The following is a 16,661-nucleotide window of genomic DNA, read 5'->3' on the forward strand; positions in this document are numbered from 1 at the left end:
CGCCCTTAGAGACGCGATCCCCCTCTCTGCCTGTAGCTACGGAGACAAACAGTTGATCTGTTTTCCTTAGCGGTCTGGTTTTATTTACATAGTATAGGACCGCCCTACGCACATGTAGGGTGTGTAGTTTCACCTCAGCCGAGCTTTGCGGGTTCTGGAAGAAAGCTGGAAGCTCGATGGACTGGTTTACATGGAACTTGGATATGAATTTAGGTGAGAACCTAGGGTGTGTGCGTAAAACCAGTTTGTCCTTGTGGATAGTAAAGAAAGGATCCTGCACTGACAGAGCCTGAATTTCACTGACCCTTCTTATGGAGGTAATGGCTACTAAGAAGGCCGTTTTATAAGTCAGGTGTTTGAGACTACTTTTATGCATGGGTTCGAATGGGGGTCCCATGAGCTTAGCTAGCACCACGTTGAGGTCCCATCCTGGCGGTGGGTTCGAAATAGGAGGGTGAAGTCTCTTTACTCCTTCCATGAAGGCTTTAACCACTGGTACTTTCCACCACGAGACCTTGTTATGGGATGTGGTGTAAGCCGAGAGGGCTGCCAGGTGTACTTTCAGCGAGTTAAAAACCAACCCTGCATCCAGCAGGTGGAGCATGTATGTCACAACGTTGGAAGGAGTGCAATCAACCGGGTTGATTTGTTTATTCTGGCACCAGATAACGAATCTTTTCCACTTATCAAAGTAACAGTGCCTTGTATTTGGTTTCCTGGACTCCTTTAGAATGTCCATACACCTTTGTGGTAATTTGAGATGTCCAAACTCTATGACTTCAGGAGCCATGCTGCTAGGTTCATAGAGTTGGGTTCCTGATGCACTGTTTGACCCTGTTGCTGGGACAGTAGATTGTACCAGGCTGGGAGTCTGATGGGTTCGCACACCGCCATCCTGCGTAGGTGTGGAAACCATGGTTGTCTCGCCCACATGGGAGCAACTAGGATGAGCGTCATCGATTCCTTGTTCATCTTGTACACCACCTTCCTGATGAGGAGTTGGTGGAAAAGCGTACGCAAACATCCCTGACCAGTTCATCCACAGGGCATTCCCTTGGGAGTCCGGCTGGGGGAACCTGGATGCAAATCCTGGGCATTGTTTGTTTTCGCTTGTGGCGAATAGGTCTATAGTGGGGAAACCCCACTGAGAGAAGAGATCTTCTACTACGTCTCTGTGAAGGACCCATTCGTGTTCTTCTGGGAGGGAGTCTCTGCTTAGAGTATCCGCTAGGGAATTGAGCTCCCCTGGAACATGTTGCGATGACAGGAAGATGTTCCGTTTGAGTGCCCATATCCATATTTTCTGGGCAAGCTTGGACAGATTTGGCGAACGAGTCCCCCCTTGCTTGTTCAGATAGAACATGGCTGTCGTGCTGTCCGTCCTGATCTGCACCGACAAGTTCAGTAGATGGGGCTCGAACGCCTTTAGCGCTCGGAATACTGCCAGAAGCTCTAGCAGATTGATGTGGTTCTTGGCTACTGAGTGAGACCAGAGACCCTGAGCTGTGTGGTGGAGATGGTGAGCTCCCCACCCAGTCAGGCATGCATCTGTAGTCACCATGGCTTGTACTTCGGGATCGTAAAAGGGTTTCCCCTTTGCGAGATTTTCTCTTGTCCACCAGTGTAGGCTCTGTACGAGTGTTGGCGAAACGACCACTAGACCGTCCCAATGACCACTTGCCTGAGACCACTGTTTCGCCAACCATTCCTGCATGGGACGCATGCGCAGACGCGCGTGGGGGACCAGGTAAATGCATGACGCCATCATGCCCAGTAACCGCATAGCTTTGCGTACTGTTATCTGTTGACCTGACTGATAATGCGGAATTTGCAGAAGTATATTCCGAATTCTCTCTTCCGAAGGGAAGGTCAATCCTTTCTGAGTATCTAGGATGGCTCCTAGAAACTGTTTTGAGGTGCTTGGCACCAGACTTGACTTTTTCTCGTTGATGGAGAAGCCTAATTCGTGGAGGAGGTCGATAGTCCTCTGAATGTTTGACCTGCAAATTCCTGGGGTTTCCCCCGTTATGAGCCAGTCGTCCAGATAAGGGTACACCGGGATTGCTTCCCTGCGTAGGTGTGCAGCCGCCACCGCCAGTACCTTGGTGAATACCCTTGGTGCAGAAGCTATCCCGAAGGGCAGTACCTTGAATTGGTAGTGGCGACTGTCTACCTTGAAGCGCAAGTACTTTCTGTGCGCTGGGAGCATGGAAATATGAAAATAAGCATCTTTCATATCCAAGGTTGCCATGTAATCCCCCTTTTTTAGGAGGGGGATTACCTCTTGTAGCGTGGTCATACGGAATTTTTGGGGCTTGACATACTTGTTGGCAGGCCGTAAGTCCAATACTGGGCGCATTGTCAAATCTTTCTTTGGCACAAGGAAGTAAGTTGAATAGATACCCTTGTTTACCTGGTGTCCTGGGACGAGTTCTATCGCGTCCTTTTCTAGCAGAATGGCGATCTCCTCGAGAAGGATCCTTTGATGCTCTAGGGAGTGCACTCTGTCGTGGAGGATGGTTCCGGGGACGCTGCAGTAGTTCTATACAATATCCTGCGGATACTGTTGACAGCACCCATCTGTCTGAGGTGATCCCTTCCCAAGCCTGGGTGAAGGTGGAAATGCGTCCCCCTACTGGGGTTGCGTGGCAAGGGACCCTGAACTGAGCGTCACTGTTTTGGTGGAGGCGTGCCACCTCCCTTGTTGGGGCTGCCTCTGCCTCTTCCACGACCTCTCTTGTTACCCCTGCCGTAACTCTGGGTAGACTGCTGGTTGTTATTCCATTGTGTACCCTGTCCCTGGGCATAGTTGCCTCTTTGTGAATTTTGGCCGCGTGGGCGACGAAAATTACTGTTCCCCCTCTGGTTAGGGGGTTTGTTGGTAAGCTGGCCAAGGGATTTGAGAGTCTCATATTCATCTTTGGCATTTTTAAGTGCGTCTTCGACCGCTTTCCCAAACAATAGGTCGGGTTCCACTGGCTTGTCTATTAAGGAAGCCTGGGTTTCTGTCTTGAATCCCGACTGCCGTAACCACGCATGTCTTTTGATAACAGTACCTTCTGCTATCAATCTCCCTGCGTTGTCAGCGGCGTCGAAAGTTGCTTTTAAAATGCAACCAGACACGGTTCTCCCCTCTGCCGAGATCCGAGCCAGCTGGCCCTTTAACGGTTCTGGAGCAGAGGCAATGAGCGCCGCGACTTCTTCCCATTGATGGCAATTGTAACTAGCCAACAGGGTGGTGGAATTCGCAATCCTTGCCTGGTAGGCGGACGTTGAGGCTACCTTCCTGCCAAACCCGTAAAGTTTTTTGCTCTCCTTGTCGGGAGGAGCTTCTGATGAAGATAAGGGCGTGCCAGCCCTTTTTCTAGTGTTGGTAACCACTAGGGAATCTGGTTTAAGATGTCCCCTTATATACAGAGGGTCAGACTGGGCTGCCCGGAAAATCTTTTCAATTCTGGGGTTGACAGCTCTGGTGAGGTTCGGATTCACCAGGGAAGGATCTATTCTTCGTTGGATGGATTTAAGGATAGGGATGGTCTGAGCGACCGGTCTTCTCTCTCCTACAAACTCCTCCGCGAAGTCCCTTTCCTCCTGTACACCGTGGGTGTCGATGTGGAAGTGTTCCGCTGCTCGAGCGAGAACCTCGTTAAGGAGGGGCTGGTTATCAACTGGAGAGTCAGTAACTGGGGCTTCGCTTTGTACTGGGGAATCTACTCTGTAAATTTCCTGCTCATCTTCTCCCTCCTCCAGGTCCTCATCCTCTGCATAGTAATCTGTCCCGGTTTGTTCTTCCATAATTTCAAACTCCTGGTCCTCTTCAGGGAAAACTTGTCCCTGGTAACTGGGGAGTGGAGTAGAATATGGAGTGGAGTAAGGCTGAACCTCGAAGGGTTCAGGTCTTTCGAACCGGGGCTTTTTATTTAGCGGGATAGGATCGGAGGAGCCTGAGGGTGTGGCCCCTTGAGGGTTATATGAAAGGAAGTGTTCTGGGTTCTTATCATAAAAATCAGCCAAGGAAGACATCCTAGACATAACCCTGTCTATGTCTTCACTGGACCATTCCCTGGAACAGGGTATTACTTTAGCAGGTGGTGATTTATGGGACTTTTCAAGGGTAGACTTGTGTTTGCTTGTCTGCCTAGGGTGAGAGGATGGCTTTACAGGGGTGGAAGGCTGTGCTTTCCGCTGTTTCCCCCCCTCCCCGTGCGTGGAAAAATGTTTTCCCTGTCCCTTGGAGGCCCCAGAGACTTTCGACGCCTGGCGCCGAGGGTCTGGAGAGGTATCTGTGTGCTTCGGGCGTGGGGCCTCACTGGTGTTAACCGCGGTCTCGGTAACTTGGAGCGCGGCCTGGGGGTGGAAGTCGTCTTCGTCTCCCGACGATCGAACTTCCGTTAATGTGTGTAGCGAGGCACTCTTGGCAAGAGTGGATGATTGCCTTGCGTCGTGAGGTGATCTCGATCGAGAGCGCCCAGAGGACACCGAGTCGGACCGTTCTTTTTGTGCCTCTTTCCGGGAAGTCGACGTCGTCGAGGTCCGGTTGGTCTTAGTGTGTTTAGTGTGTGTTAGGTGTGTAGCGCTTGCGTCGCCGGGGGTCTTCCCCATAGCCGCCCTGCCGGACGACCTTCCAAGGTCGGGGACCTGCGCTTGTTGGCTGTCTTTCGACGCCATAATGCCCTCGCCGTCCGAAAGTACGGCGTCGCTGCCATCGCTGAAGGCGCCCTCCGCTGCCATGGCCTCCTGCCTGGCGTGGTGGGCCCAACGCTTTGTCGAACGGTCCTTAAGTGTCTTAGGTTTAAACCTACTACACGCTCTGCAGTTGGCTTCGGGGTGATCCCTCGGCAAGCAGAGATTGCACGTGGCGTGCCTGTCGACCCAAGGGTATTTGCGATTGCACTTGGGGCAGAATTGAAAAGGGGTACCCTCCATACGCACCTTAAGGCAGCGGGCTGCTAAGTGTAGGAATATATAAAATGTAACTATATATCCAGAGTGAAGAGTATGTACCACCCCCCACTCTCCCTACTTGTAAGGGCCGAGGCCAGCGGCCTACTAGGCCCGGGCCGAGGCCAGCGGCCTTCCGAGGCCCAGATCCGTCGTGCAGCAGTCGACGGTCGATGACTTCTCCAGCCGTCGTCGAGGTTGAGGGTCGACGTTGGGGTGGGGAAGGGAATGAATAAGAATTATAATTATAATAACAGCAAAAGTATGGCTAAGGCCAGGGAACTCCGCAAGATGCTTCCGACCAGTATGGCGGAAAAAAACAATCTGAGGATCCTACACGCGTGAGGGATCTTGGGTACAGTGGACGTCACACTAGGGATAGTATTACTGGCACGCCTGTGTCGACGCCCATTTTCGACTTTCGAAAAACAAACTGTAATACTCCGCAGCTTCCACTAGATGTCGGCCTATGCACAGCATGTGATCTAAGCAGATTCCACAAGCCTCAGAAATATATATATACACACACACACACACACACAATTCTCCGGGGCTTATCTCAGGCGAGCTACTCCGGCCCCATCTGCCTGAACGCAGTTCTAATCTGCCAATAATGTAGCCTCTGTAGTAGGGACTCACCCATGTAATTTTTAAATGATTCCCAGTCTATGAATTTGCCTTGCATATACATGCACCCAAGAATGGCAACGCCAGCAGCACTCCAGCACCTAGATATGGAGCGATCCAGGATCAGAGACATTTCCGTATGGCCCCACACAGGAGCTATCTTTTAATGAGTTTGTGGGAAATAAATCTACCCCTAAAATCAACTCACAAGTTAAAAGAAACCACTTTGCTGGCGGGGATTACATGTCCCATAATCCCATGAGTACTCGGACGAGGAAGAGCGCTGAAGAGGCATGCAGTTGCCATAGTCAGGCAATTAAGCCTAATAGCCCACACCTGAAGGAACCTGGGAGGCATATCAGGCCCTCTCAGGTGCAGGCAATTTAAAGGAGAGGAGGGAGCTGGAACTGTGACTGGAATGCAAGCTGTAGCAGAATGAAGATAAGCAAGAGGATGGAAAACCAAGTAGAAGTGGGAGAACAAGAGGGGCGCTGAAACAGCAGATATATGCTTGTTACGAGAGGGTCCTGTTCCCCGAAATTCTCAAGTGCTGAGGCTGCACAGCGGAAGGCGTGCAGGAGAGCTGTCTTTCCCCATGTGAGCACGATTGCTTTGGTTGCCATGCAGGGGACATGCTTTAGACGGAGTGAGGAACAGTTGTCAAGCGTGGGAGAGGGCCTCTGTGGCCAGACTGGAGACACATACACAAAGTAAGGGTGTGGGTCCCTAAGAAGCCATAAGCAGTAAAAGACGCCGGGGAGTGAAGCACAGCATTCCAATACCTTGTGTCAGCATTGCCAGCAAGAGTATCCAGTTCCTTATTCACAGAGTATGGGTTAAAACCAGTAGAAGTTGTTCGTTGAAGCTGAAATACCCAAATAACGGAAATGTAGCACTCGCGTATAATGCGAAGGTCATTTTTACTCACGTGAGAAGCGAATGCTGCTTAAACCCATCATTTAATCTTTCCAAGACTGTTACTGTCTAAAAGAGTGGTGGTTTGTCACTAATTAGGAGGAGCGAGTGCTGTGAAGACCATTACCAAATTGACAATACATTTGCTGAAACCTTTAACTTATGAAAAATACATCAAGAAGTGGGTGGGTGTGCCAAATTGTGATTCCCAAGGGAGGACTGAACTATTATTTTCTTTAATGTGGCATATCTCTAATTTATAAGAAGTTAAATAGTATAATCTATTGAAGAAGAGAACAAGCATTGGCCAAGACAAGTCTCCCCCTATTATCAGTGAAACCAGCCTCTCTCAAAGTTAAAAAACAATCTAACTGTACTGTGAAGTTATTAACAGTTGAACTGGCCCAAGATACAAGTGTTCAAGCATTACCTGAAGCTAAGAGAATGGCACCAAAGAGTCTGGCCAATTACTCGGGCTGATAGCTGGCAGAATGGGCATGTAAAGTTGGGGAATGGAAACTGGCTGCTTGTAAAGACTATTTTGAAGTGGACACAACATGAAGTGCCAGAGAGAAGTGAGACTTACAGGCATGTGTTATTGTGGCAACCAGACGAGAGAGGCAAAGAGGCTGCCCTTTTGAAGAGAGATATTCAGAGGAAGAGCGCCTTGCCTACCTGAAGAGGTTCAAGTACTTTAAAGTATATCTTGTAAAAGCCTATCTAGAAGTAAAAATCACTGAAACAGTGGCAGTAGTCCAAAATGCTGGAGCTGCGGTAGTAGTCCAAAATACTGGAGCCGTGTCAGTAAATCTGGTTGTCAGTAGATACAACATTGTAGTAGTATAAACAAGGTGGAGTAATTAACCAAGAACCGTGTATCACTAACAGTTGGGAATATTGCATTTCATTTGAACTGCGGTAAGTCTTCTTGAGGAAGTGACAAATGGGTTACCATTTGTGCTATTTGGTGGAAGTTGAAAGTGGATATTTCACCAAGGAGAAGAGACTTACTATCATTGGAACTTTGCTTAACAATCCTTACTTTGAAGCATCAAGAACTGATTAGAGACATTTCTTTCTTTTGGTGAACATTAACAGAGTTGACCTTGAATCCTTGGGAACATTAGGTTATTCAGAAACTGAACGTTGTTGATGTCATGTTGTATTGCAATATATTTTATTTGTGCATTTGTTGCTTATTATGAGGGCCATTGTTCCCTTAGCTTTGGTTAGGCCGGGAATTCCTCAGCAGAGTAGGGATTGTGTGGCATTTATTATCATATTGCTTTTAATAATCAAATGGCCTACGTTGATAATTCAAACCGTTTTTATTACTGACCCCCTCAAAATAGGCATGTTGGTCCCTTTAATCGCCCCCAGAAGGCAGTGAGTGAACAATCACCCAATCCCACTCTAGACATAGTGGCAGACCATCTCTCCAAACAACATCAACTCGGAAAGGAATGGATACACAGTATCCCAGACAGGTATGTGTATATGCAAGACGGTACCCGTTCTATGAGAACTAGAACTCCCATTCTTAGCATGCAGGCATACAGTGGGCAAAGGCGTGTAACGGCTAAGACAGATACACAGACACTCTTGTGAACCCCCTCAGGTCTTCGAGGTAAAATAAGACTCCATTTTGTGAAATGGAGGTGGTGATCAAAAAAGACCCACCAAATCAAATGGATTCAGCCCAGTGCAACCATCTTCCACAAGCGAAAAAGCCACCATCATGAGAGTGGGGGACCCAACACAACACATTAAAGAATGCCAACAAATGGAATTTTACCCGAACAGTAATCATATAGGCCAACTTGAAGAGTGTTTTGCCAAAAAAGTACCTGCACTTGCCAGCATAAGCATTCTTTGCACAGTTTCTTCATTTTCATTCATTCATTCATTCATTCATTCATTCATTCATTCATTTCAACATCTGGTTTGAAGACAGCCACGCCAACTCCCAAAACTCACTAATTGAACAACTCAGCACCATGAAACTACGACAACTAGTCAAAGGAGCAACGCACTCGGCAGGACGCACCCTAGACGCAATTTTCGCCAAAGAAAATCTCATCACCACGGCACCACCGATACAAATACTGTGGAGCGACCATCTCATCATCCCATTCGTGATCACTCTGCCTACCCAAGCCTACATCCAACTTCCAAAACTCACTACCACCACCAAAAGAAACTGGAAACACGTCAAAGAAAGCAACCTATTCGAACAACTGGAATTAACGAAACCCTCAAATACAGAATTGGAGCTAGCGGACCTAGACGGGAAAGCAGAGATACTGCACAAATGGATCACAAATACAACAGACAAGATCGCCCCAGAAAAACCGTTCACCCCATCAAAAAAAAAAAAAAAGAGCAATGGCAAAATGGTTCACCTCACTTTTAAGACATGAAAAAGGAAAACAAAAAGAGGGAATTGGAATGGAGGAAAGAATACAACCCAAGGATAAAAACACTGTACCAGACACAAATCGGCACATGCAAGAAGGAAATTCAAAAAGCAAAGAGAAGACACTACGATGACAGAATCAACAATGCCACCAACACACAAAAAGAAATGTTTAGCATCATTGAAGAAATGATAAACCCACCAGGCTGCGATAACACCCCAAACCCCCTCAGAGAAACTCTGCAACAACCTGGCAGACCACTTCAAAAAAAAAAAATCTATGACATACGACAAACCATACAAAAGCGACCAACCAACCACAACACACAACCCAATGGACCTAACACGGAACCAAAGCACAAACTCCAAAATGTCCCTGAAATATCAGCAGAGGCATTCGCAATGCTGGTAAACGAAGCAAGAAAGCGGGATCACCCATGGACCCCTGTCCTCCAAGACATATACAAATCAATCCTCGCGCAAGGATCACCAGCAGAACACTACAGAAACCTTCTAAATCTATCACTATCAACAGGGACTGTACCGAAGATCTTCAAATCAGCATACATCAGGCCACTCTTGAAAAACGTAAGTGGTGACGTAGATGACCTTTCCAACTACAGGCCGATCTCTAACATCCCCTACCCAACAAAACTTCTAGAAACCTACGTATATAAACTAACCCAAGAACACGTAGAAAAACACCACCTGCTGGACCAAGCTCAAATCGGTTTCAGACCAGCGAGAGGAACGGAAACAGCATTACTATCCATCTGGGATGATCTCAAAACTAACGCAGACTCAAACACTACCTCAGCCCTTATTCTGCTCGACCTCTCCGCAGCCTTTGACACAGTTCACCACAACACCCTGACCAAAAGACTAGAAGACATAGGCATAACAGAGACAGCACTACGCTGGACCAAATCATTCCTAGCAGACAGAACAGAAACGCTATGGATAAAACCTTTTAAATCAACCCCACGAGTTAACGACTGTGGAGTCCCACAAGGATCCTCACTAGCTCCACTATATTTCAAAATCTATCAGACTCCGGTCATCAGAATCTTCAAAAAAATACATTACATGTTACAATTACGCAGATGACACTCAGATCATCTACAAAATGAAAGACACCGATGCCGACCACTCAACCCTAACCGACTGTCTAAAACTAGTCTTCAACTGGATGGATGCCAACAACCTGAAAATCTACCCAGGAAAGACAGAAATCATGATCATATCCAAAGACCAAGAGAACGAAACTACCATCCCATGGCCCACGGAAATGGGAAACGCACCAACACCATCGAAGGTAGTAAAAAATCTGGGAGTCCTAATGGACAACACCCTAACCCTGGAACCACAAATAAATGCAACAGTGAACAGATGCCATTTCCTCCTCCACACGGCGAGAAGAATTCTACCTTTCCTCTCCTTCATGCACAAACACTCACTATCGTCGCCCTAATCATGTCAAAAATCGACTACGCAAACAGCCTCTACCTCGGAATACCAGAATACCTCTTCAAGAACCTGCAACGGATCCAAAACGCAGCAGCAAGACTACTCCTCAAACTATCCAGAAGAGAACACATCACTCCAGCGCTAAAAACACTTACACTGGCTCCCAGTAAAACATTGCATCACCTTCAAAACAATGTGCATAACGCACAGGGCAATCAGTGGACAAGGAGCAGAATTCCTACAAAAGAAAATAACAGTCTACAAGCCAAGGAGACCCCTCCGATCAAGCAACAAAATCTGCCTGGAACTCAAACCACTCAAACCATACCTTAAGAAAAAACTTGGAGGCACCTCCTTCTACCACTTAACCACAAAAACCTGGAACAACATCCCAAAAGAAATAATAAACACTGAAGAGCACCTAAAATTCAGGAAATCACTAAAAACCTGGCTCTTCAACACCACAGACTAAATCTGGAAACCAAAACCAAAAAATAAAGGGTGACTAAACCGGAAAGGAGACAGACATCCCCGACCGAGAGGGTAACTCACACGACACCTGGACGGGTGACACCGGACAGACTGGAACACAGACGGCACGCACGGAGACCGAGTCAACTACCCCAGACAATCCCACCAACACCTCACCTGCCCTTAGTTACCACCAGGTACCATAGTGGTATGGAATTGACGAGATATTGACAATCACCAGAGGTTGACATTGGCAGATGCACTTGCCACAGGAGAATTAAAGGAGAATAAGGGGAGCACTGAGAGAGCATGTCAGAGGTGGGGGCCTGAAGAGTAAGGAACCTTATATGCCAGTCGGACCCAGATCTGGACAGAGCTGCATCAGAGGAGACCACGCAAACCGAGCGCCTCAAGTCAGGATAGAGACACAAACTAACCAACCCTACTAACAATTCCCTTTCTGTATACACCTCGCAAACTCCAAACCAAACACAACCAAACCTACAGCACAACAAACCACAAAACTTCACAGCAAGAATGAAACAAAAACACACATAATCATGCAGAACAGTACACAACGTCTACCGCCGCAAACACCCCAGGCCCAGCCAACGGACCCACCAGGCTGAGACCGCACATCACTGCTCTCTTGCACTTTTCCTGCTTCGTCCCACTAACTCATCCTCCCCTCCTTTTTTAGAACCGCCAGAGTGCCAGGGGACCACTCCGGTGGTGATAGTGCGCGGTACAAATGTCCTTTAACATTAACATTTTCATCTGTGTTAATGTTATTGGTTGGGACCTGTTTTTAGAAACTATAACTTTGACCCCGGACTCCAAACTATTGACTTCCCCAACTGTAAGTGTGTGGAGAAACTGAATGACAGAGGGTGATAGACAATAGATGGCAACAAGCTTATTATTTATATCACTATGGCTAAACCCAGGAGACCTGTATCCCAGCCAAAAAGTGCATATATAACTGCATACACCAGTAGGGAATTTGAGACATATTGTAACCTACAGAGCAATGCAAGACAGGATTGATAGCACATGCAAGAATTGCTCTGGAGCTTTTGTGACTAGTTGGTTCCTCAGTTCCTAGACTTTTCACACCCAAAGGAATGTCAGGTTTCTCAATCAAACTCTCCAACAAAGAGGATTAAGCATTTTCATGTGTTAATTAAATAAGACTTTCATTATTTCATCTTTGGTTTTATGCAATTTACTCTCAAAGATTTGCTACCTACAAAAGCTTACAATAACATGTTTCAAAAGGTCACCTAGTAGAGTTCATCTTCACACATTGTTTTAATTTACATGAATAAAAACAAAATGGAGCATGCGTTTACATAATTATTCTAAAACCAGAGCCTCTACTTGTTCAGCCTAAACAGTTATTGGTGAGTAGACCTCAGACTGTATCAGGGTAAATCATAGATTGGCCACAGTCAGAGCGAGCTTTAGAAAAATACAAAAGTTAGCAAATACCTTATTTAAAATTAAAAAGGGCTTCAGAACAGTAGCTTTTGCACAGGATTCTTGCTCTTTGGGCTACAAAAAAGGACTAACCTCTTCGAAGGCTCTCTGCTTTTCTTCCTCTTGCCGGCGCTCCTCTTGTTCCCGTAGATAATGCTCTTCTTGCCGTCTACGCTCCTCTTCCTGCCACCTGAGTTCCTCTTCTTCCCGCTGGCGCTGTTGCTCCTCCTGCCTGAGCTCATTCTCCCGTTGGCGCTCCTCCTCCTCCTCCTGCTGCTGCCTTCGCCTTGCTTCCTGCTTCAAAGCCTCCAGCTCAGCCTCCCTCTGGATTGTCCTCTCCAGGTCCCGACTTTCTTCATCTTCCTGGCTGAGGGAGCCCATCCCAAGAAGGGCCTCAGCTTCCCTCAGCCCGGCATTATCTTCCTCATTGGACACTGGAGAAAGCCCAGAGGATGGACTGTAAAGAAAAGAGACATGTGAGGTTGGACAGAAGAATCTGCATCTGTACAATGTGATTGTCCTAAGAAACGCCCCTATCATGAGTACCAACTCCACCATTGTTTCCCCACGCCTCCATTTTCTTCCACCTCGCCCCAGCTCCACAGTTCCAGTTAAAACACGGATCCCAAAGGATGAGAGATGCAACACAAAGCAACAAACACCCCATGGTCACTAGTACCTCATATTTTATGGTACCATACCGTTGACCCTTTTATCCATTCCTGCGGACTGCTGCGTTCCGAAAACCGGGTGTGAAATTGTTATGTTTTTATGGCTCATTAAAAAATATCAGATGGCAGGGTGGCTATTGAGACATTTCTATTTCATTGCTGCTTGAGCAGTAGCATTTTAATTAGAATTGTAAGAAAGGTTAACCAGTGCTTATAATCCTATCAGATCTCATTTACAGTGGTGAATGTACAAATAAAACATCTTTTTATTTTTGCTACTGATGTTTACCTTCTGCGTTTCCTTGCCAAAAACATTTTACATCCATCTTATGTTTCGGTTTTGTATGCATAACGGTCTGTATATTCCAGAAGCACCAGCCAGTCAGGAAATTAATATATTTTTTTCTAGCAAGATGCGTTACTCAAAGTGCACAAGCAATTTGATATACATCTGCATTACCACCACGCTGGCCGCATGAACACTTCAACATAATCCATTCAGAGGTCCCCTCATCCCCCCCCCCCCCACCTCAGTGATTGGGGAGTCCAGAGGGTACCGCCGTTGCTCCAGATAAGATTTAAAAAACGGGAGTATTTTAATCCCTATTTTTTTAAAGTTGTGAGTAAAATTATTTTTATGGGAGTAAAATGTATGCCCCATTCCCAATGAGAGTATTTTATAAGCAAGTAAAAATATGTTTCAACTGAAAAACAGAAATGTTTTTGCAATATTTATTTCTTTGCACCGTTATTCATGCACATTAAAAGACAATGCTCATAAATATAAACATATTTTAATCTTCATACATTTAATATTCTACAAGGAAATATAAAAAAAAATGCATGATCTGACATTTCCAGCGAGTTTCGTTTGTTAGATAAAGCAAGATTAACATAAAGGTCTCAATTACATTTAGACTTTCTACCCAATTTGTGATGTTAGTAAGGACGTGAGGAACATATGATTGAAAAAACAGGCCCTCAAGGATAAATAGCATTGATGGCCTGTTTTTTTCTTTTCAATCATATGTTCCTCACGTCCTTACTAACATCACAAATTGGGTAGAATGTCCAAATGTAATTGAGACATTTATGTTAATCTTGCTTTATCTAACAAATAAGGCTCGCTGGAAATGTCAGATCATGCATTTTGATTTTTTTTTTTATATTTCCTTGTGGAATATGTATGAAGATTAAAATATGTTTATTTTATGAGCATTGTCCGTCTGTCTAATTTTATGAATGCCAGTTCTTGATCGATGGTAAGTGTGGATTTTCACACCTGGCATTTATGAAGGAGGGTAGCTGTATTGTGGAACTCTCATTCTATATACGGTTGTATTTGTGTCCTCTCCCACACAGCCCCCTATACAAAAAGGACGTGGTAGCTCTATATCTATAAACTATGAACATCAAAAGATACATCTTACTTCTTTCAATCAGGAAGTTAAAATAGTAGCTTCTTCCTCTGGTACTACGTGCACAACTGGCCAAGCTTATCCATGGTGCTGTGAGGGTGAAAGCAGAGGTGCAAACTTCCACATGTCTTTCCCCATTTTTTTGTTTGGAATATTGGTACTCCCCCATTTATATTTTTGAGGAGTTTTTACCCATTTGTAGAAATTAAGTGGCCGATACACCCCTTATTTGTAGGGTTGGGAAGCGCCCTTTATTTCATAATGTGGTCGCTGGTCTCGTGCTAACTCTTCCTCTTTGTGGTGCACTTACATCACCAGGACACAGCTGCACAACAGTACACACAATTGACGGTTGGCGGGTGTGGTGGAGAAAGAGCTGTGGGAGCATAATACAAGCAAAGAGGGGAATATGAGTAAGAGAGTCAGAAATACAAGTAAGAAAAGGGTAATAAGTGGAGGAAAGAAGAGTGGCTTAGGTGGATGGTCACTGGAGAATAAAGACAAGAGAATAAAATAAACGTTGAGAGTAGAAAAGCAAAAAAAGCAAGAATACAGGGACGAAATGGAAGAATACAAGTAAGACAACTTGGAATAAAAACGGTGCCAAGCAGGGATATGGAAAATAAGATGGAAAGAGTGGAGTATAGGTTGGCGAGATAAGGAAAAAGGAAATAAGTACACGAGAGGGTACAAGGAGATGGAAAATAATGGAAGGAGACAATTGGGATAGTAAGTAAATACAAGTACTAAGAGGAAAATTAAAGTGTGATGCTGAGATTGACTGAACAAGCATAAAATAAATGAAGAGGCAATCTTGAGGAGGGGAGGCGGCAAGAAGGAATTGGTTAGAGTGGCTAATATAGATGATGAAATGAGAGTAAGAAGGGGAGGACGAGGCGGCGAGGACGATAAGAAGGGGACGAAGAGGATAAGGAGGGAAAGGGTGGGGAGGAAAACCAGCTCAAACAGGCAAAAAAGAGTGCAAAAGGGATCGGGATAGGATAAAAGCAAGAGTTGAAAATTATGTGAGAAATTCCTAAAAATGTAGAACTGACCTGCTCTTATATTCTCCAAAGGCCGAGCAACCGAGAAGGAAAAACATTAGAGAAGGAAGGGATGTGTAGGTCAGGGAAAGCCTATGCGGAAAAGAGATCACACTAATTCTACTGAGATCAATATAAAGCTCTGCCAGAGCGCACCAAACCTGGCCATCAGAACTGCCTGATATTCCTGACAAAATTCTCGCATAGACAGCTCTGTAAAGCACAGAAAACCTTTCCTCCAAGGATGCCTGATATTCCTACAGTGAGACTAACACACAGTTCCAGGACACACCAAACCTTGTCTCCAGTACTGCGTGGTTTCCGAGTACCAAGCCACAGAGACTGGTCTGCCAGTTCACATCAAACATGGTCTGAAGCACCACCTCCTATTAAACCACCACCCACAGTTCTGCAAAGGTACACAGCTGCTGCTTTCTGGGCGTTGTCTTTTTCTGCAATTGCTGCACTCAGCAGTGTTGAACAGTACTTTGGTTTGGTGTTTCACGTAGTGCTACCGGTTTCCTTTCAGCTTCTTCAAACAAGGCCTTCAGCAGTTCCTGCTAGTTCAGAACTAGGACACATCAAACTAGGTGCTCAGGGAATCATCGGTTATTCAATCAGTGAGGCCCACACAGCTATCCAGACTGCAGATAAGATACCTCATGCAGACCATCACTCTTGCCCTGTCATTGTAGTTTATTTCTTTGTTTGTTTCTGGCTTTCTTCCTTTCCCCACCCAACCACTTAGAAATTGGCTAAGGCAGTCCAGTGTCCCTTTCCTTGTGTCTTGGCAGCCTTCTCTCACTGCTTCCCTCTGCCTTCTTGCATCCACCTTCATCCATTCCTTGAACATCCCTCCTTAAAAACCCCCGCCCACCTATTCAGTTCTCATTGGTCCATGTTACCCCCACATCCCCACATGGCCGGCACAGCAGCACGTCAGAGGCCCTCCCAGAGCAGCCTTGCCCAGGAAGCCAGCCAAGGGCCAGGGGCAAAGATGAGCTCCCATCCCCTGTTTGCCCTGTTCAAACAGGGTGCCCCAACCAAGCACAAAACTGTCTGCAGCAACCTTCAGGTAAGAGACAACAGTTTTAGTTCCTTTACACAATATTAAAAACATAGCAGAAGTTAGGCGCCTTGAAGTTTGGTGCACATTACAAGTATACTAACTGTATCAAATGGTAGGTGCCTATCTAGAAGACATGACTATAGG

At 46.0% G+C, this 16,661-nt stretch overlaps 1 protein-coding gene across 2 annotated transcripts in view; it reads right to left on the bottom strand.

The window, feature by feature from the left end:
- Positions 1–16,661, bottom strand: part of LSP1 (lymphocyte specific protein 1) — a 393,235-nt gene that overhangs the window by 81,828 nt on the left and 294,746 nt on the right. For both annotated transcript variants that reach the window (XM_069623945.1, XM_069623946.1), the window contains exon 5: positions 12,410–12,773. In XM_069623945.1, the coding sequence (XP_069480046.1) occupies positions 12,410–12,773 (364 nt within the window). The remainder of the gene's footprint in view (positions 1–12,409; positions 12,774–16,661) is intronic.

The sequence above is a fragment of the Ambystoma mexicanum genome, chromosome 11, assembly GCF_040938575.1.
Source record: "Ambystoma mexicanum isolate Mex_15411 chromosome 11, UKY_AmexF1_1, whole genome shotgun sequence".
NCBI classification, from domain to species: Eukaryota; Metazoa; Chordata; class Amphibia; order Caudata; family Ambystomatidae; genus Ambystoma; species Ambystoma mexicanum.